At 41.6% G+C, this 21599-nt stretch overlaps 2 protein-coding genes and 1 long non-coding RNA gene across 6 annotated transcripts in view; 1 reads left to right on the top strand and 2 right to left on the bottom strand.

Annotated features, from left to right (window-relative positions):
• Positions 1-19317, bottom strand: part of cep43 (centrosomal protein 43) — a 41585-nt gene extending 22268 nt beyond the window's left edge. For 2 of the 4 annotated variants that reach the window (XM_085246185.1, XM_085246186.1), the window contains exons 1-5: positions 19131-19317; positions 18186-18239; positions 17589-17643; positions 2693-2781; positions 1169-1306 (exon numbers count right to left, since the gene is read on the bottom strand). In XM_085246185.1, coding sequence (XP_085102311.1) covers positions 1169-1306; positions 2693-2781; positions 17589-17643; positions 18186-18239; positions 19131-19214 — 420 coding nt within the window. In that variant the 5' untranslated portion in view covers positions 19215-19317. The remainder of the gene's footprint in view (positions 1-1168; positions 1307-2692; positions 2782-17588; positions 17644-18185; positions 18240-19130) is intronic. The other 2 variants (XM_085246187.1, XM_085246188.1) reach the window with 2 other exon arrangements.
• Positions 6272-9013, top strand: LOC146558524 (uncharacterized). Its single transcript, XR_014888491.1, has 2 exons — positions 6272-7909; positions 8745-9013. It is a non-coding gene; the product is annotated as an uncharacterized LOC146558524 (long non-coding RNA).
• On the bottom strand, positions 7582-10820 carry LOC146558523 (uncharacterized). Its single transcript, XM_085246189.1, has 2 exons — positions 10505-10820; positions 7582-9616 (listed from the first exon to the last, which is right to left on the bottom strand). The coding sequence occupies exons 1-2, from the start codon at positions 10762-10764 to the stop codon at positions 9346-9348; spliced, it is 531 nt and encodes a 176-aa protein (XP_085102315.1). The 5' UTR covers positions 10765-10820; the 3' UTR covers positions 7582-9345.
• Positions 19318-21599: the final 2282 nt, after the last annotated feature.

The following is a 21599-nucleotide window of genomic DNA, read 5'->3' as shown; positions in this document are numbered from 1 at the left end:
GTGAACCTGTGACCTCACGCTAAACCTCTCTGAGCACGCTCAGTGATCAAAGAGCTGAAGCAAGATATTGGCTGAGATTAGATTGCAGCTCACAGAAAACAAACCACAGATTAAACCAAACCGGTGCAAGCAAACACACACACACAAAACACACGCCTTATATATACACACAGACACACATTGAACAGAAACCTTGGGGGGTTAAGGGATAACTCTGGATTATTTAATCTCACACTCAAATTGGCCTCTGAGTGATGCCACGGATGGAAAAATGTTCAGAGACCACGCCCACACCAACCCATAAATGCCCCTAACAGCAGGACGGGTTGACGAACTGACCAATCGAGCTCCAGAAATAGCACGGAGCCCCCCCCTCCTCTCCACGCTCCTCCTGACTCATCCATCTGTGGCGTCAGTGTTCAGTTGGAAGTGAGTTAAATGAATCATTTTAAGTCAGATTCTCATGTTTGTGTCAGCTAAGCCGTTTCTTTCAGAAGGATCAAACGTGTGCAGCCTAATTTTACATTTTGGTCCATTTCAGTTCTCATAGTCGCTCTGATCTTCTGTATTGTTCTTCATGTTAGCTCCACCTGACTGTCAGGGGTGAAGCCCTGCCCACCTGCTGCTTCAAATAATCCTTACTGATCACCTCATTGTTTACTTGCATGTAACCACCAATGTGATTGGTTAGCTTCTGTCATCCACAGACTTTTTTAGCATTTAAACGAATAAAAGTCCAAATGTCTTCAAACTACACAAAAATTAAACAAACTTGATGTGGATCATACAAAGCTGCCGTGTCAGAGTCCAGAGCTGAACAGAAGACTTCATGCACGTTACTATCAGTACTAGTGTCAGTAGCAGTACTGTAATACCAGTACTGTGGGCTGGTTGCGTGTGCTGCAGAGTTCGGAGCAGAAACTAGGACACCCTGAGATCAACAGGAAACCAAAACCCTCCATCTACTGACATCATGACCCAGAATAACCCACACAGACACACGCACCGACACACAAACACACCAACACACACACACACACAGTGAAGGAGAAGTCCGCTCATCTTGGGAATGCTCCCTCCTTGGTCTCCCTGCTCTCACACGCACACATTCCATCAATAACTCTTCATCACTTCACTGACATCATCATCCTCAGGAGGTTTGTCTCACCTCAGCCAAGGAGGCCGTTTTGTCCCGGTGGTGCCCCCTCCTGACAAGCTCCAGCAGCAGTGGAGACTTCCTGTTCAGGTCCAAGTCGGAGAGGCCGAGCTCCCTGGAGACCTGATCCCGCCCATCCAGACAGCTCGCCTGGACAAACACAGCAGCAGGAAGCAAATAAAGCTTTATCAATAAAACTAAACCAGAACTCGTCCAGCCGGCACAGGCCTCACGCTCAGCAACAGCATAAACATCCTTTATTGGCTGATACTGGCTTCTTTGTTTAAAAAAAAAAAAAAAAAAAAAACCACACAGACAAAACTTTATTTAAACGCTGAGCAGACATGGAGCGGACACTTAAAGGTCGTGTTGCATTTGTCAGCAATAATGTTTGCATTATTGCAGTCCGTTCACCCTCATCAGTGAGCCATCGGCACCCTTACTCGCTCACAGCGTACAGGTTGAAGTCTGAACTCGCGAGTGGGCTGAATGTATCACCCCTGAGCCTCCCAACGACACCGGCGCTGTCTGCACACCTGTCAGCAGGCCTCCCTTGCCCTGCAGCTTCTCATTGAACCCTTCATCTAAAACAGAAACAAAGTTCTTACTGTTGTCACCATGCAGGGTGGGCGGCGTGAACACGCTAGTTTGCAACTGTGAGAACTTGAAAACAAGGCGACACAGGAGCCTGAAATTGACTCCATCAGTGTATCTACTAAAAATCTCAGAGGAGTTCAAATCTTAGTGTCCTCAGAGGTCAGAGATCAAGTGTTCTGAAAACGACAGCAGGAAGCTCCTGCTGAGTAAAGTCAGGCCTAACAGAGTTTAATCTCAGCATACCAGTAAAATCATCATCATCAGCCGATCTGACAGTCATTACTGTTACCGATGGCTCTCTGCACGTCTAGCTCCATCTGTGCTGGTCCTTGAAACACCTCTGCTGTAAGGTTGTATGAGGGGATGCAGAGGTGGAGGTGCAGCTGGATGCTTCTCTGCTTGGGCCGAGCAGTTTGTTCTAACGTGGGAGAATCGCATCGTCCTCGAGGGTTTGTGAGCTTTCCAGAGTTTGTAACTAAACAGAGAACAGAAACCGTCACACAGTCGAGGGGAAGCCAACCAGTGATCTAAGCTTCAAACCCACAAACCACGAGAAGGAAAATTGAGTCAGTTTGTGGTCGCGAGCGCGCCTCAGCGAGTCCTCGGCTACAGAAGGAGGAAACCGCTCGCTGTGTGGCGTTGAGCTTCAAGTGTTGAACACGGCGTTCAGGAGCTGCTTCGGTCCTTTGTTATTTACACATCATCGCTCACATTTTCTTTCCAGTCACAAGCCGCCATCATCACGCCTCTGATTTATCGATACACTGGAATATGTATTATTATGGATCCTCTACTGATACCACAGCTCTCATAGCTCAAACACTCAAACAGCAAATACAGCTGCACTTTCTTCACAGCTTCATGACACCTGAAAGCAGCATGAGGAGTCAGCGGCAATGACGAGGAGGAAGAGGTGGAGGAGAAGCTTCTGGTACTCACAGAGTTGATCTCTGGCTCGAAGACGGCGAGGCTGAAGTCCAGGTTAAAGACCTGCAGGAAGTCCACGATCAGACTCGCCACCAGACGACCTGCAAGGGCATGATATCATCACTATCACCATAATCAAGATGCATCACAGGGAAAACTTCTCTCTCAGCAGCTGAGATCATCTGATGCTGTGTTCAGAGACAATCTACCAATCCTTATCACTCATCAATCACTTCACGTATTGATTGATTACCTGGCGTGTCACTACTCATGATCTGTAAGACTGATCAAACACTAAAATCTGATTGATGTGACTTTGCTCGCATTGTCCTGACACTAATTTTAATGAAGCTTTTTTCTTCTCATTGTTTAACATCATTTAATTCCTGAAGGCCACACGAAGCATCAGCATCTCATCACTTATTCACACAATTTAATCCCAAAAGGTGAAAAACATCCTGCTGGAGATGTCCAAACTCTTCACATGCCTCTGAAGCAGGGAACACTGTGATGAGCACTGTGATGTCACTAGGAAACCAGAAAACCATTTTTGGTCAGACGAACACGTCCTGACCTCCAACTCTCTGCTCGGCTTTCACACCACTGAACGTGGTCACTACTCATGCCACAGACCAACCAGGACTCAGCTGCAGGCCTCCAGTTTGACCCCAGTGGTTTAAACGAGCGTATGTCTGTGTGCATGTATGTGTATGTGTGATCATGTCTGTGGCGTCCTGCTGCTGTGTGTTTGTGTGACACCCTCAAGGGCCAAAGAGATCAAAGCTCTGATCTTCATCATCATCAATGTGACTGCTGCTAAATAAAGGACAGAAAATCACATACCAACAGGAAGTCACATAATGCAGGAGTGACCCAGAATCTCAGGGTGTGAGTTGGAGTTAGCTCTGATTGGTGGATTCCTGTTAATGGAGCACACCTTATAAAAATACTGACACCATGTAAACGTCACAATGAACACCTAAAATCCAGGTGAACTCCTGCTCGTCAACTCTGTCTGCTCCCTGCAGTGGTCTGAGATAAGACCAGCTGACAGCTGTAGCCACAGTGCCCCCCTGTGGGGCACATAGGAGCTGCAACGCCTGCTGACCGAGGTCATTGCAGCCTTAACCTTTGCTGTCACAGCTCCAAAGAACGCCAACTGGTCTGTTCAAGAAAACCGGACTTACCATACACAAAGAAATGTATAACAATCATATCTTGTTGTATAAGGACTGCACTGCTTCAGCCAAATCTACATACTATTCTATGTATTCTATTAAACTATGGTTTAATCAGTTCTAGTGAAGGTAACTCCAGGTCTCTCGTTTCATTGTTTAGTAAAATTACAAAACCTCCGGACTGCTGATTTTTGCAACTCTCATATCTTTTTTCACTCATAAAATCGCTGATATCCACCAACAACTTAAATCTGTAGGAGCTTCTAGCTGTGAAGTAGACTTTCTGTTTTCCTCTTCCCTCCATAGCTGATGTACCAAATCTTACTCAAAAATCAAAATCAACCACTTGTCAGCTCGACCCTCTTCCCACTGTGTTAGTTAAAGCTTGTCTCCCTTCATTGGCTCCTCCTATAACTAGTATTATCCACTCTTCCCTTAACACTGGAATCATTCCTCCATCCCTGAAAACTGCTTCTGTCACTATAATTCTCAAAAAGTCTGGTGCAGATCCCAATAATTTTGATAATCTCCGCCCTATATCAAACCTCCCCTTTATTTTGAAATTTCAGTCTGGTTTCCGCCCCAATCATAGTACAGAAACGGCTTTGTTAAGGATTACTAATGACCTTCTGATGGCAGCTGATTCTGGTCTTTTAACCATCCTCATCCTTCTCGATCTTAGTGCGGCATTTGACACAATTTCTCATGGTATCCTCCTGAGCAGATTAGCATCCATTGGCATTAGTCACACCCCCCTTGCCTGGTTCACCTCATAGCTCTCAGACCGCACTCAGTTTATCCAACTTAAATCACACTCTTCAAGTTTCTTTCCCGTTTCTGCTGGTGTGCCCCAGGATTCAGTATTAGGGCCCTTTTTCATTATCTACATGCTCCCTCTTGGCCAAATATTCCAAAAATATAATATCAATTTTCATTGTTATGCTGATGACACCCAGCTCTGCATTTCCTCCAAACCTAATTCATCCCTTCCACCTACCTCCCTCTTGAACCGTCTTATGGAGATCAGATCATGGTTCTCCTCCAATTTTCTCAAACTTAGCAGTAATAAAACAGTTTTACTCACTGGCACAGCCTCTATCTTAACCAAATCTAACAGTTTCTCCATTAAAAATTCCCCCATCCTTCCTTCCCCGCAGGTAAAGAGTTTGGGTGTCATACTTGACAGTCCTCTCTCATTTCATAACCCGATCTGCATACTTTTCACTTACGTAACATTAACCAGCTTCATCCCATCCTTAGTCAAAGCTGTGTCCCAGATGTAACACAGGCACTTTTATTAACATACAGCGTAGATGTACATTAAAAAATTACTCAAAAATAAATTATCAGCATTTATTAATAGTGCTCCATAAATAAAAGAAAACAATGTTGTTTTTGTGATAACAAAAATCTCACAATTGTGCAATCAAAATGTAAACTAACAGACGCTGAGTATAATAACAAAGAGACAGATTTCACAGCTGCTCTGTTCCCAAGTTCTACAGCGTGACTGAAAGCCTGGAGTTTGAAATCCTCTGTGTAACCGTGTCTTTTAACAGGAGCCATTTGAGGTCCCAATACGCACACAAAACGGTAACATTACGTTGAAGCACAGTACGTATTACTCCGCAACAGTGGCGGTCCTAGCCTGTTTGGCGCTCTGGGCGAACACTCCCCACTTTTCTTGTCCATCTTCCATTGGTTTTAATTTTGCACTCCAGTATGAACACCCATCCCTCAACTCGAGGATCACCACAACATAATCTAACACACCTACACCTTAGTTCAGCGTTCCCCAACCTTTTTTGCACCACGGACCGGTTTATGCCCGACAATATTTTCACGGACCGGCCTTTAAGGTGTCGCGGATAAATACAACAACATAAAACTAGCACTGGCACCGAAAAAAAAGAAGATTTATTCATAACACACGTGAAAAGACCCAGGAAAACCAAGTTAACAATAAAAATGATAACAAAATAACGCCAAAAACTGATAAAAACCCTGAAAACCATGCATTTCACACCCGAGCCTCAACTCTCGCGGCCCGGTACCAAACGACTCGGCCCGGGGGTTGGGGACCGCTGCCTTAGTTCACAGATTCACTTTGTCTAGGGTGCATTTCTGAGATTTCACACAACCCAGGATTCAAATCGTGAATAGATAATGGGCTTGGATTTACAACATTATAAATTAAATGTGCTCTATTTGGAAGCAGCAGGGCCCCCTCCCCTTTCGATGGGTTGTGTGTAAGACTTTAAATCATCAAACTGTAAATTTTAAATTGTTATTGATCCCTTTACCCCTGGTCCTAAAGTGTATATTTATTTTCTTACTATTCTTATATTTATTGTTTGTTTACTTGCACTGCTGTAACTGGAGCCTCGTCGTCTCGTCTCTCTGTATACTGGACTGTATTTAGAGGAGATGACAATAAAGTTTACTTTGACTTCAGCAGCGAGCAGGCGCACCACTTTTCGTGTATAGAATTTCGAAAAAACATGGGTGCAAATTATAAGTCTGTATCATAATGTCTGGTATTTTCGTGTTTGTTGGTTTGTTTTTATTTTGTTTTATTTTGCGAGTTGGTTATTAGATGCTGCTCCAGCCAGTCAGAGAATCCCCCGCCGCCCCGCCCTCAACTCCCTGTGCCGCAGGCGCACATCGCAGACGAGGGCGACCTTACTCCCAGCAAATGGGCGATAGAAAACCGATCGGTGCCTATGCCATTCCCAATATGCGCTGGCATGACGTCGGGGCAGCATAAGTACGAGCATTTTTTTTTTTTTTTTTTTTTTGCCGATGCCCGTGATGCCGCCCCCACCACGATGCCGCCCCGGGCAACCGCCCGTGTCGCCCGTATCTAAAACCGCTACTGCTCCGTGAGGCTCCAGACTACGGTAGCCGTAATGCTCCAACATCATCCATCAAGCGATGCGGCTTCGTAGTTCGTAGCTTACCAAAGTCGTACTAAAACATTTTTTGACAGATTGCTGAGCGCCGTGTACCACATAAAATCGGTTCACGGTCATTAAGAACAACCAGAATTCATACATAACGTGCACTGTCAACTTTTGAGAAAGCTGTTAGCGCGGTTAGCTCGTTAACACGTTGATGCGTCCAGCCCCACGCACAGGGCGATCCGCGGTAACGGAGATTTGCTGTGTCCGTCTTGTTGTTGCCTGCAGGTGAAGCGATGGGGGAGGGGGACTTGTGTTCAGTGAAGGAGAGGCGAGGCCGAGTAGAGACAAAAGAGAGGCAAACTTGCGGCTCCACAAGTATAATTATAACGCAACATATACCATATCGATATAAACGATGCTGTCACATCTTATATCTCGTATAAAAATATATCGATATTTAAAAAAAAAAAAAAACCTCGATATATCGCCCAGTCCTACTGCTGCCATCCTTGTCCATAGTCTTATTACTTCCTGGATCGATTATTGCAACTCTCTCTTATTTGGTCTCCCTAATAAGTCCCTCCATAAACTTCAACTTCTTCAGAATTCTGCAGCTCGGGTCATAACTCTTACGGTGTGTTCACACCGAACGCGATGGACGCGAATAGAGCGTCAGGTTTACATGTAAAGTCAATGGAAAGGCGCGATGACGCGCGATTGCGGGTCCCGCGAAAATTCGGAAGCAGATTTGCGTCGCGAAAACGCCAAAACGCGTGAAACGCGCGTCAGTGTAGCGCGTCAGTGTAGTGCGTCTGGCGCGTTTGACTCGCGAATAAAACCACGCGCGTGAGTTTTTGTGTTGCATTTTGTGCATACGCGCGTTTCGCGTCTACCGCTCGAGTTGGAAAAATCTGAACTCCAGCGTCAAATCGCGCCGCGACAACCAATCAGGAGCCTGGTGACGTGGCTGTTACCTAGGTCAAAGGGGCAGATCCAGCCAAAGCCTTTCATACTTCAATGGAGGGGAAGGCTAATCAATGCGGTAGCAAACAACTCGGAGCTGTACAACACCAGCTGCTTTCAGTACCGAGACAGGAATAAAAAGGACCGAGCTTGGAGGAAGATATGTGAAGAGATCGGGCAACCTGGTAAGTTCATTCATTTCTCTTTTGAAAGTTTTCACTGACCCGGGGAAGCCGCACAAAAGCTAGCAAGCCACCGCTATTTTCCCACTGACGTACAAATACCGTTCTGCTTTTATGCATGTTGTCATTTAGGAATATATTTTATTGTTTATTAATAAACAGCACACAGTGGTCCCGCTGTTCATCCGTCACTGCTTTGCTTTTTCGCTGATTTTTTATTGCACAGTACAGCATTGCATTCTGCAGCCTGATTGACAAATCTCCTGCGCTTGCCAAATTTATCACGTTTGGTTTTGATAACCATCGCGTCCAATAGAAAAAACAGCACAAAAACACCCATAACTATGAGCCTCATTCGGAAATAGACACCTGCACCGTGAGGGAAAAAGGCGCACGAAAGTGGCGGGCAGATGAAGACAAACCGCGGCATAATAATACTTTTACGTTTTGCAATCTACAAAGGTTTGCACTTTGAGAATCAATTGTGAGAACTGTGACCAGGGGCTAGTTATTCTGAGAACCCCTGCAATAAATGAGGGACCACTGTCTACTCTACGATTATTATATCCAACCTGTTAACATTTAATACTGTATTGATAGAACCAACTGATTCTGCAGCAGAGCATCCCCAGTCCCTGAGCTCCTGCTGCTGCACCCACAGATATGTACAGCAAGCACTGATACCTTTTTAGTCGGTGGGATTCCCTTGTGATCACCTTTACTAAATATCTACAACCAATCTGATTATATCCTGTTATTGTTTTTTTTTTTTTTCAATGTTGAAATTAAAATCTAGTAGCAGCCTTCTCATTTCTTTGTGTTTTGTGCTGTTTTACAGGCCCACAGAGGAGGACGGCTCCGAGGCAGATGAGGGACGGGTCCCAGGACGGTCCATCGGCGGTGGAGCTGGCCATCCTGGAGTCCCTGAAGAGGCCACACCAGTCTCCAATGGAGCATTTCCTCCTCAGCCTTGTTCCTGCTCTGGAGAGCAGCTGGTCCTTTTTATTCCTGTCTCTCTGTAAATTCTTATATTTTATATATTTATGTTTAATGTTTTTCTGTTTGAGACTTTTAATATTATTTCAAATAAATGTTTATAATGACTAATGTCTCAGTTCTACTACACAGCAAATGTTGGCACACAACTTGACACATGTAGAATTTATTTCATATTATACTAATGACAAAATATACTGATACAGTGGGATGCAGAAGTTTGGGCAACCTTGTTAATAGACATTATTTTCCTGTATAAATCGTTGGTTGTTACAATAAAAAATGTCAGTTAAATATACAGGAGACACACACAGTGATATTTGAGAAGTGAAAAGAAGTTTACTGGATTTACAGAAAGTGTGCAATAATTGTTTAAACAAAATCAAGCAGGTGCATCAATTTGGGCACCACAAAAAAGAAATGAAATGAATATTTAGTGTATATCAATGTGTGTGTCTCCTATATGATATATGGGGTGCCTTTGTCTGGATGTGCTTCCCATCCAGAGCTGCACAGCACAGAGGAAAGTTCCAGCGCTCCTGGAATCCCTCTGTGATGGACCGCCAGTCTCCAGGTGAAGGCACAGCCATGAAGTCGTCCACTAGACAGTCCCAGATGGACGTCGCTGCCTGGGGGGTGATCTGGCTCACCGTGGACACACCGACTCTGAAACTGAACGCGATGGTCCTGAAGGAGTCCCCGGTGACAAGGAACCTGGACAAAATTGTTCAAAATCAGTATTATGTGTACTGCAGTTACAAAATACATTATTCAAATTCCAAAATACTTTTGTGATGTCAGATATAAATCACAAAACTTAAATCTTACATAAAACATTTTGTAATTATAAGGATAATTACAAAATGTATATTAGATAATATCTAAAACAGTTGTGTTTTGTTTTAACTTTAACATATCATAATTTGATTGGTAGCAACTTTCACAACTACAGTGAGCCAATCACTCATAATTCCTAAACATGTCAATCAGGTAGGAATGAAGTGAGACATTAATAGAAATAAAGAGTTGTGTGTTGACATGTAGCCCTTTCCTTGCTTAAATCATTAATATTTTTGAAAAATTAATCTGTGATAAGACAGCTTATCAAGATAGAACCATGTAACTAGAGATGAACCAAACTGTTCACAGTTTTATCTAACTCTGTTTTAATAAAGGCTGTGACCCCTGCTATAGAGTCTGACAGCTGCAGGGATTATATACAAATATTCAACTATCCCAGAATTAAACCAGGTCTAAATAAAAAGGAGTGAGTATCACTACAAAGGTTAACTCAGTGGTCCTAATGCTACAGTTTGATATCAGCAAACACCGAGCGCATACATTGATGTGACACCACAGCCATGCTATCATGCAAACACTGATAACAGCATAAATCGAATTAAATCGGGACTTGATGAGAGCTTCTGAGTATCACTAGAAATATTATAAAGAGTCGTCTCTGTACCACAGTTTGCTTTCAGTAAACACCGACAGCATTCACTGTTAGCATAGCACATCCATGTTAGCAGTGTATAACTGGATGGATTAGCATATTAGCACAGATATCAATAAAGGACTACCGTATTAAATAGTTTTACTAACCTCAGGCAGACGGACAGGCGCTCTGCAGGTGGGATTGAGCGTCTGTAGTTGGTGTCTAGGCGGGCGATGCTGGGACCGACGAGGGAAAGCAGGTCCTCAAACTGGCCGACGGTGATAGCGCTGGAATCGGCCGTCATCCAGGCGCAGCTCCTGGAGCAAGTGGTGAAACTCACCAAACTGCTCATGCCTCTGGAGGACCTGATGGACCCAGGTACGGCGAGGACGTCTTTTACGCTGCTGCTCTGCTCTCCACAGTACATAGAGAAGGGAGACTCTCTCTTCAAGCGCTAGCTCGATAGCTGCCATCTTGCAAAGATACCGGTCTGGCACAACTCCCTCCCACATTCCTCCCACATTTCCGGTTCACGCGCGATGGATTTTTCTTGGACACGCGTTGAGACGCGAATGTACACGCGTCAAATTAGGGGCGTTTGGGGCGTTTTATTCGCGTCCATCGCGTTCGGTGTGAACACACCGTTACTCCCTTAAGAGACCATATTACCCCAATTCTTCAACAGTTTCACTGGTTGCCCATAGAAGCCAGGATAAACTTTAAAATCTTAGTTCTCACATTTAAGTGTATTCATAACCTCATCTTACCCTCCTTATCTCTGTGATCTGCTTCATATCCCCACTCTTACCCGCTCACTCAGATCTTCATCTGCCACTCATCTTGTTGTTCCTTCTACTCGCCTTATCACTATGGGGCACAGAGCTTTCAGTCGCTCTGCTCCTCGGCTCTGGAACTCACTTCCTTCAGCCGTAAGAAATATAGATTCCCTTCCCTTATTTAAGTCACAACTCAAAACCTACTTGTTTAAACTGGCTTACTCGCTTTAATACAGATTTTACTTGCTGTCAAATCGTGTTTTTTTTATTTTATTTGTTGTTTGTGGTTGTATTTTGTGTTTTTTGTATTTTAATTTATTATAATATATTTTAATCTACTGTTTTATTGATGTCTTCTTCTCTTTGTAAGGTGACCTTGGGTTTTAGAAATAAAATGTATTATTAATATTATTATTACTTGTTGCCATTGTAACAAATACTGCAGTCTGATGATCAATGACATCAGGATAAGAAAGAAACGCATGGTGAACCTGCGGATGCTCCGCCATGGTGCTCACAGGCGGTTTCACTCTTAGTGCAAGCTGCTGGATCAGTGAGGGATTCTTTAGAGCATGTTTGAAATTATTTAAACCTTTATGAACTCTCTCGCTGATGAGTCTTTCTGTTGGACTAATTTTAGTAAAACTGTAAAATAACAGCCATGAAGCAGTGTGACCTTCATGTTTGTCAGCTTCACTATCCAAGGCAGCAACAGCACTGAACCAAGGTATGAAGGATATAGGCATAATTGATGTGTGGCGAAACCTCCATCCAGGCCAGAGGGACTTCTCCTTTTTTTCACCAGTACATAATACACACTCTAGAATTGATATGTTTCTTGTACCACAAAATATGATGGCAACAGTGATAGATTGCTCCTACTTAGCAGCTACTTTTTCAGACCATAATCCCATTAAACTTTCCTGGGCTACCAATATGTCGCAAAGTGTAACCTACAGGTGGAGGTTTAAAAATTATATGCTAGGAGACTCTGATTTTATTTCATATATGAACACTAATATTGAAATATTCCTAGATGCCAATTCAAACTCCTCTTCACATACCAATATTTGGGAAGCCCTCAAAGCCTATATGAGAGGTATGGTTATGTCATACGGTGCCAATAAGGTTAAAAAGGTCAGAGAGAAGATAACTAAATTGGAGATTGACATTAAAAACTTGGAACAGGAATATATTGCTACCAAAAAGGAAGAATACCTCAATATATTAACAAAAATAAGGTTGCAATATGATAATTTATGCACCAGCAGAGCAGAAGCAGCCATGGCCAGAACTACGAATTTGGAAACAAAACAAGTAAACTACTGGCCTGGCAAATTAAGAAAGAAACATCTGATAAATTTATACGGACAATATTAACGGAAGATGATAAACTTCTTGATGAATCAGCACTCATAAATGCAGAGTTTAAACGGTTCTATGAAGATCTGTATAAATCTGAGCAAGGGGTCGACATAGAGCTGGGCGATAGAACGATAACGATATGTATCGCGATATAACTTTTACTCGATAGAGAAATTAAGCTATCGCGATAGACCTCGCCGCTCTTGTCCTCTTAAAAAAAAAAAAAAAAAAAAGGTCAGCCAATCCAAATTAAGCAGCGCAGAGCCGAACCAATCACAGCCGCAGCGTCACGTCGCGTGACTTGTTACGTACAGCACAAGTGCCAAGCCGCACGTGTGTTTGTTTGGGAAACAGCCAGCGGGTAATGGAGCCAGCGCGTAATGGAGGAAATGAGTGTGCCGACTAGAAAAATCAACCGAGCGTGACCGAAGAGAAAACAGATGATGGGTCCAATGCCGGAGAGATTGTCGAACGGAAGCGCCATAGAAGTTCCGTAGTGTGAAGGTATTTCGGCTATTTCAAGTCTGACAAAAATAGAGTAGCGTGCACTGTAAATGTGCCGAAAGCAAGTCTGGAAATACAATAAACTGGTGCATGCGTCACACTGTGCGCCACGTTATTGTTTCGGTGAAATGAATTTCTACAATACTGTTACTGTTAATTCTACTCTCTGCAGTGTTTAAATGCTTACATATACACACAGTTACTGTCCCTCCACACATACGACTCGGTTCTGCTTCTATGCCCCAGCTTTGTTTACTTTTTCCCGCCGAGGCTTCTAGACTTCTGATTGGCCAACATTTCTGCACGGTTAGGAATCTAGCGCCACCTGCTGCTTTGGCATGTTCATAGCAGCGTTTTCCTTCATTTCTGCCTTTATGTGTGGACGGGATTATTTTTTAAAACGAAAACGGAAAATCTCCGTTTTCAAAAATACCCGTGTACGTGTGGACGTAGCCTCAGTCTCTGACTGGAAGCGCTAATTCGTCATTCGGCTTTTGTCAGACTAAAGTAACTGTTAAAACTGTTTGAAAAGCTAAGCTATACAACAAGGAGAGATTGAGAATTTCCTTTTAGTTCTCAGTTTATTTGATATTGACAAAGGTTAGTCAGTTTTGTCTGTTCTTCTGTAAAACAAACTAAGATTTATTTTTAGAATTAATATTTTGTTTCTAAGTGGAATTGACAATTTAGTCTGTTTCGTTTGTTCTATTTTGAAACTTAAACGCTTTAGCGGCTGCCTTTTGTGTAGTTTGCAATATTTGCCTTTATTTATCTGAAAAAGTCTCATGTTCCTTAAGTACATCTACCCTGTTGAACTTATTATGGGAAATAAATATTTAAATAAAAACAAGCTGCTGATTATTTCACATTTTACTTGTGAGCAACGGCACATTTAAATCTTACAAATATAGTTATTTGGCTTATATCGTGATAGATATCGTTATCGCCTGAAATGAAAAAAACATATCGTGATATGAAAAAATCTCATATCGCCCAGCTCTAGGTCGACAGTACTGCTGCAAAAAGATTTATAGATGGAATAACTCTTCCTAAATTACATAATGAGGACAAAGAACTGCTTGATGCAGATATATCTGAGATGGAGGTTCTTCAAGCCCTCAAGTGTTTACAAAATAATAAGACCCCTGGACCAGATGGATTTCCAGTTGATTATTATAAGGCTTTTTCTAATAAATTATTGACACCACTTACAAATATGATTAAAGAAGCTTTAGAAAATAATAAATTACCAGAATCATTGGAAATTGCAACAATCACATTATTGCCAAAACCGGGCAAGGACAAACAGAGATGTGACTCTTACCCTCAGCCTTTTAAATGCAGATTATAAAATATTATCTAAAATAATTGCACTTAGATTGGAGGACATTATGCCTAAGATAATAAATGCCAACTAAACAGGCTTCATTAAAAACAGACATGAAGCAGATAATGTGCGGCGTTTGCTCCATATACTGAATACTGCTTAAAAAAAACCAAGACCCACTGCTAATAATCTCCATGGACGCTAATAAAGCATTTGACAGGATTGAGCCAAACTTTCTATTTCAGGCAATGGAAGCCATGGGCTTCGGAGAAAAGTTCACCCGCTATGTTAGGACACTTTTTAATGCCCCAGAGCCAATATCATAACAAATAATGTGCTTTCTGGCACTTTCTCTTTAACTAGAGGTTGCAGACAAGGTTGTCCAAATTCCCCCTTGCTCTTTGCGATTGCGATCGAACCACTAGCAGTTGCCATCCATACTAATGCCTCCATATCTGGAATCAAATTCGGCACAAGTGAACATAAACTTTCTCTATACGCAGATGACCTCCTACTGTATATAACGGACCCTCTTAAATCAATTCCCTCTTTAATGAAGTGTCTTAAAGAATACAGTGCAGCCTCAGGATACAAGTTAAACTATACCAAAAGTGAGATTATGTTATTAAATATACAAGATAGCCGTATTAGAGCTCTTACTGACCCATTACAGTGGTGTAATAATGGATTTACGTATTTGGGTATACAAATTGGTAAATCCGAGGATCAAATATTCAAATTAAATCATATCAAACTGTTGGAGCAAACCAAATTTAATATTCAGAGATGGATGGATTTTCCATTATCTCTTATAGGGAGAATTAATGTTGTTAAAATGAACATTTTGCCTAAGTTTATCTACTTATTTCAATGTCTCCCTACAAATGTTCCTAAAAGTTTCTTCAAAGAGCTTAACAAACTCATAACGTCTTTCATATGGCAAAAGAAAAATCCAAGAGTCAAACTCTCCTCACTACAGGCCCCATATTCAAGGGGAGGACTTAATTTACCAAACTTTAGGAACTATTATCTTGCCTCCCAGTACCGATCAATTTGGATCTGGCTACATGCAGAGAGGAGTGAGGTTCGATGGGTTCCAATAGAACAACATGAGGTGAACCCCATACCATTAAAAGATGTTCCATTTTTAGGTACAAAAAAAATGTCTATCCAAGCTCACAAACAATTTGATAATATTAAACACCTTCTGTGCCTGGCAGGAATCCCACTCACTTCTGAAAATAAATATCTCTTTTCTTAGAAGGACACCCCTATGGGGCAACCCTGATCTCTCTTATCATATTGCTGACCCAATATTGCGGGGATGGAAAGACAGAAATATTCGAACTGTTGCCAACTTATACAATAATGATACATTTATTGACTTTCAACAACTAAAGGAAAAATTCAAACTCCCAGGACAAAATTTCTTCAAATTCCTACAAATAAGAGATTGGGTCAAAGAGAAATCCAAAGGATTATTCCCCGAGATTCCTAAAGAAACTCCTCTTGAAACGCATCTTTGCACCAAACCATGGAAGTCAATAAAAGGAATAGCATCTTCTATATACACTATTATCAATGAAAAGTTACCTGACTATAATAAAGCGTCTTTAAAAAGAAAATGGGAGACAGACCTGGGCTATGTCTATGAAGAGGTAGAATGGCACCATTTATTGGAACAGGCACAGACCATGTTAATTTCTACAAATCACAGGCAAATGCAATTTAATATATTTCATAGGATATATTATACCCCTTATAGGTTACATAAAATTGATATTAATTACTCCCCCAAATGTTTGAGATGTAAGGTGACAGATGGTGATCTCCTCCACATGCTGTGGAATTGCCCAGTGATAGAAGAGTTCTGGAGACGGGCCATTGAAATAATCTCAAGGGTAATGGGGATCCAAATCGAACTGGACCCAAAACTATGGATTTTAGGTGACACAGGTTCTATAAATGTGAATTATCACAAGAAATTTTTTATTTTACTTGCGAGTGCTGCAGTGAAAAAATGTATTCTGCTACATTGGAAATCTGAAAACTCTCCAACACTGAGACACTAGATTAATGAGCTAGCGTCCTACTGCACACCTGAGAAGATATTGCATAGTGTAAAAGGGAAATATGGAACCTTCGAAAAAATTTGGGGCCCCTTCCTGTCAGTACTACCGTCTTTGGACCTAACAGATCATAGAGATGACGCAAATCCCCCTGGGTCTGCCTTGAGTTGATCCCCGGTTAGGCCCTTCTGACTTGATTTCCTGAATGCTGTAGTTTTATCTTGTGGGATGTTGATTCCTGTGTATGAGAGTTTCTATAGATAGGTGTAAATATGGGCTGTCTGGATACACGAATGTGATGAGGTTGAGAGCCATACAGGGGTAAAGGGGTGGGGGGATGGTGGGAGGGGTTCACATGATGTGTTTTCTGTTTTGCTCAATTTTTTATTTTATTTTTTTTGAATTCTTTGTTCTTTGTTTGTTTGTGTGTTTGTTTTAAATTTCTGTAATTACCAATATTGTCATTATTATTATTATTATTATTATTATTATTATTATGCCTGTATTTTCTGTGTTTGGTTTTCAGATGTTTGAGGTTATCCATGAAAGGCATAGATACAAGAGTGTGCACCTGGGAGTGCTTCTGTGGTCAGTTGTGAGTTTTCTGTTTGTTTGTTTTTTTGTTTTTGTTTTCTTTCTTGCTTTGTGTGTATGTTTGTTTTTTTGTTCGTTTCCAATTTAAAAATGAAAATAAAGCTTAGAAAAAAAAATTTGTTGTTTGTGGTTGTATTTTGTGTTTTTTGTATTTTAATTTATTATAATCTATTTTAATCTACTGTTTTATTGATGTCTTCTTCTCTTTGTAAGGTGACCTTGGGTTTTAGAAAGGCGCCCTCAAATAAAATGTATTATTAATATTATTATTATTACTTGTTGCCATTGTAACAAATACTGCAGTCTGATGATCAATGACATCAGGATAAGAAAGAAACGCATGGTGACCTGCGGATGCTCCGCCATGGTGCTCACGGGCGGTTTCACTCTTAGTGCAAGCTGCTGGATCAGTGAGGGATTCTTTAGAGCATGTTTGAAATTATTTAAACCTTTATGAACTCTCTCGCTGATGAGTCTTTCTGTTGGACTAATTTTAGTAAAACTGTAAAATAACAGCCATGAAGCAGTATGACCTTCATCACTGCTAACCTGCTCGTGAAATGTTGCTGCTCAGTGAAACCGGCTGCAGGCAGGAAGAGGAAGTTGAGGAACTCACCGTCTTTGGTGTTGAGACATTTTTTCAGGCTCTCGTTGACCAGCGGACTTTTATTCTGAGGAGAAACATCAGCGAGAGCTCAGAACAGGTCAAAGCTGTCAGTCACACATCAAGACCATCATTGACCCCTCCCAACTTCCTGACTCCTCCCACCTCATTGTTCACTTTTCCAGACTACAAACTTAGATTTTAATCTAAACACACCATGAACCTGCTGTCTCACGTATTCCTGAATTTGAATACTTTATTAATGACGTAGTAATAGTCGCTCCAAGACACTAAAAACTGGAACTGACTAAACTAAAGTTAAAATATAGCAAAATAGCTCTTATTATAAATATTCCAGTATGCTACACAAATTAAATATATTTGGTTAAGATTGCCCTTGTTATGTGCAGATATTTTAGTGTGTGCTGTGTATTAGATGGAGGAGTTGTTCAGTGCTACATTACGTATAATCTCATGCTCTCGTTGTGACTGGCCAGCATGTCACAGAGTGAGTGGGAGGTATTGTCCGGCATTGTCCTGATCTTGGACTATGACGGACAGCACTGACTGATCAACACTGTGCTTGGAACTTCTGTGTGAATCACTCACCTCCAGTTTGTCCTGCTCCTCCATTGCCAGGAACACCGCCGCTCTCATCTCCGCCTGCAGGAACATGTCATCAATACAGGTAGTTGTTGAAACCTATCAGTAAATTCATACATGTCATTCATGACAGATATTTCAAACTAAAAGGGTTTCCTAAATATTATTTCATTTCCATTCATCAGTTTTCTTCCAGTCATCGTATTCAGGGTCGTGGGGGGTGGAGCCTCTCCCAGAGGTGGGACACACCTGGACCAACCAGCGTGTTGCAGGACTAACAGCGTTTCATTCATTTGCTGTATTTCACATTATTTTTATATGAGCTCTCGGCGCAAATCTTCCTGGTTCCTGGATCAGATTTTAGGCTGACGGGTTCCAACTGTGCTGAAGTTAGCACGCACGAAACTAGACCTGCACAATCCACACAGCGCTTAGTTTAGATATAAGTCACAAACTGATCAGATATCAGTCACAAACTGATCAGATATCAGTCACAAACTGATCAGATATCAATAAGAGTGGTTTCAGGTTTGGAGGTAAGTCTTTCTCAGCACCTGACGCTGTCGAGTCACATGACAAAAACAGGGCGTGAAAGGAAATAAAAAAGGAAAACTATTTCTATTTGTTCTGTGAGGTTTCTTCTTCCTGGCTGTGAGCTTTGAGGTTCTATGCTGAGCCGCAGTTACACGTTATTAGTAATAAAATGTCTCATCTACTCTCACGGATGTTTAAACCGGTTTCAAAGGTTAGATCCTGCTTGATCGACAACAGCAGCAACAGAGCTCACACAGCTGCTGAACCTCTACACTCAGTCAGAACTTCATCTCTCCTCTCAGGTTAAATAAAATAAACCTGAAACAGTCTCTGAGCAGCCGGTTAGCAGTCGTTAGCTGCGAGTAGCTGTAGCCTATCCCGCCGTCAGGGCGTCTCACGTTAAACGTGACCTTTCACCTTCAGCTTGTTCAGAGCTCCGCTGTTCTCAAGATTCTGGATCAGCAGGTCCCGCAGTTCCGTGTCGTCCTCGGCTGCTGACATTTTTCTGTCTGAAGCTTAAGGTGCTAACGTAGCTAACTGCTGCTGCCAGGACAACACGCCAAAACAACCTGACGCAACTTCCGCCCTTTATTCTTCTGTTGCTCTTTAGCCGATCTGTACGCAGTTCAGCCTGAATGCCATCTTCTGGCTTGCAGTCGGAACTACAGCTGGATAATTTACCAGTTTAACAAACGGCGTTCACGGTCCGTGAGAGGGATTCAGCCTCACGTTTTTCATGTTATTTCTACTTTTATTATTTTTTACATTTAAGCCTTCAGTGTGGGACGGACAGATTTCGCAGGTCTTTCCTCCCCACTGCTGTCAGACTGTACAACAAAGACTCCAACTGATCAAACACACACATCCACACATGTGCAATAACACTAAGTGCAATTCTCTTTTCTTGCATCGTTGTATTTTTACTCAGTTGTATATAGAATTTGTATTCTATTTTTATCCTATTGTATATTTTATTCTATTTTATTCTACTGTATATAGTATTCTATTCTATTCTGTACAGTTGTGTACTGTATTTATTCTTATTATATTCTAATTTTTGCTACATAACTTTTGCACTGTCCACTTCCTGCTGTGACAAAACAAATTTCACACGTGTGGGACTAATAAAGGTTATTTTATCTTATGATTTCTAAGTTTCTGAGCTAGTTTGTGACCTTGTATTTATTATTTCTCCAGACGGAGTCTGTCTTCACATTAAATTAATAACTGCAGTCGTTGCACGTCTGCTACAAAAAGCTTCAGAGGGGCCGAAAAATAAAACAGAAGACTCATAAGATCCCCGGTGAGTAGAAATACTGCACTGTACTGCAGGGCCGTGCAGAGAGGTTTAAAGGGGCGGGTGCTCGAAGTTAAAAGGGGGCACATTGAACCAGGCTGAATAACAACAACACACATTCATCAAGAATCTAATATAGGAAGGGCAGGGCTGTGTTGATCTGAGACTGTAGACATTAAAAAGTCCATAGGAGAGATGGTAGCTGATTAAACAAGTGTCATGAGATAATAACAAAATGCAAAGATTGGTGACAGCGCTTGGAACCATAAGGCAACAAAAAACTGTGAGAAATAATTTAGGCTCTGCCTGTGAATCACTCTTTGCTTCTCTTCTTCCTTCCATCCCATCATTTCATATATCACTCTCCACTTGCTGTCTACCTGAGAACAAGGCACAACTTGCTATTGCAATAAACTATAATCTAATTATCCACACCTAACAACTCTTGCACTTAATCTTTAATAAAATGATGACAGAAAAATGTTATAGCACTGCCTTTAGTAGCCTCACACAGCTCCTGCTGTTTCCTCCTCATGTCCTTACCCGGTATGTCTGGACAATGTTATATCATGAGTAAATCCATCTAAATAAAACACACACATGCACGCACACACAGTGACATTTTAGACCTTCTTCAGAATACTGTATATACTATGGGCATCATGGTGCTGATCCAGAATCCTTACATTATTATTTATTACTAGAGCTACAATAATAAAGCAATGAGGAGGGGGAAGTAATAAATATGAAATAATGTCATTATGATGATTCCATTTGTTTCACTATCCACTCTGTGCAGGGGCAAAGCTTATTACATTTTTAAACTGTAGCGATACAATAATTTTACTGCTGTAAAATCCAAATTTTGTCTTATTTAAAATATAAATCTAATATAATCTGCTTCTTAATGTATGTTCTTTAAAATACAGCGTGTTTTTTAATATATTATAATTATAATAATGCATAATTATGTGGACATGCATACTAGATCGTTTTTTAGTGAAATATAATCCCTCCAGAAAGGCAGGAAAAGCCCTGTAACTTACTTTAAAACTAAATATGTTTCTTAATACTTTAAAACTAAATATGTTCCCTAAAACGGTGACAGAGCTACAGACCCATGACAGCCAGGTAGCCAGCAGCTATGACCAGCACTACTTGTGCAGTTAATAAAAGGACAGGTAATGTTTGTCGCCCTGTTGCACACACAGCACGCTCGTTTGTTTCAGTTCGTCAGTTGCCACAAGACAACTTACCAACGTGTACGTAATAAGCTAATACTCCTGGGTGCTACACACTACAGTGTACGCTGTACACCTACTTACTGGTTTTGTCGCATCAGTCTGTGTCTCTGAGTTAACTTGTGTTTCTCCTACAGCTCCGGACCGCTAAAAATACGCGTGCTCTTTGTGAGCTCGTTCCCGGCTCGTAACCAGCGCGTTCTGCCGTCAAGGGCGATCATTGGTTAAATGTGATCATGTGACTGATGCAAGCCAGATCCTTTTATTTAGCAAAACTGTGATTAATAGTTAAATATTATTGTTGAGGGGTACAGACAGGACTCCGCACGCACGCACACATAAATTTTT

Source organism: Mchenga conophoros, linkage group LG15 (genome assembly GCF_057382185.1).
Source record: "Mchenga conophoros isolate Kocher_MC1m ecotype Shallow Benthic linkage group LG15, M_conophoros_male_GT1.1, whole genome shotgun sequence".
Classification (NCBI taxonomy): domain Eukaryota; kingdom Metazoa; phylum Chordata; class Actinopteri; order Cichliformes; family Cichlidae; genus Mchenga; species Mchenga conophoros.
This window is presented reverse-complemented; position numbering and strand designations above follow the sequence as displayed.

Coding starts and splice junctions, on each gene's coding strand:
- LOC146558523 (XM_085246189.1), bottom strand. CDS start 10,764: ATGTACTGTGGAGAGCAGAGCAGCAGCGTAAAAGACGTCCTCGCCGTA. Junction 9,617..10,504: donor CGCCTGTCCGTCTGCCTGAG/GTTAGTAAAACT, acceptor AATTTTGTCCAG/GTTCCTTGTCACCGGGGACT.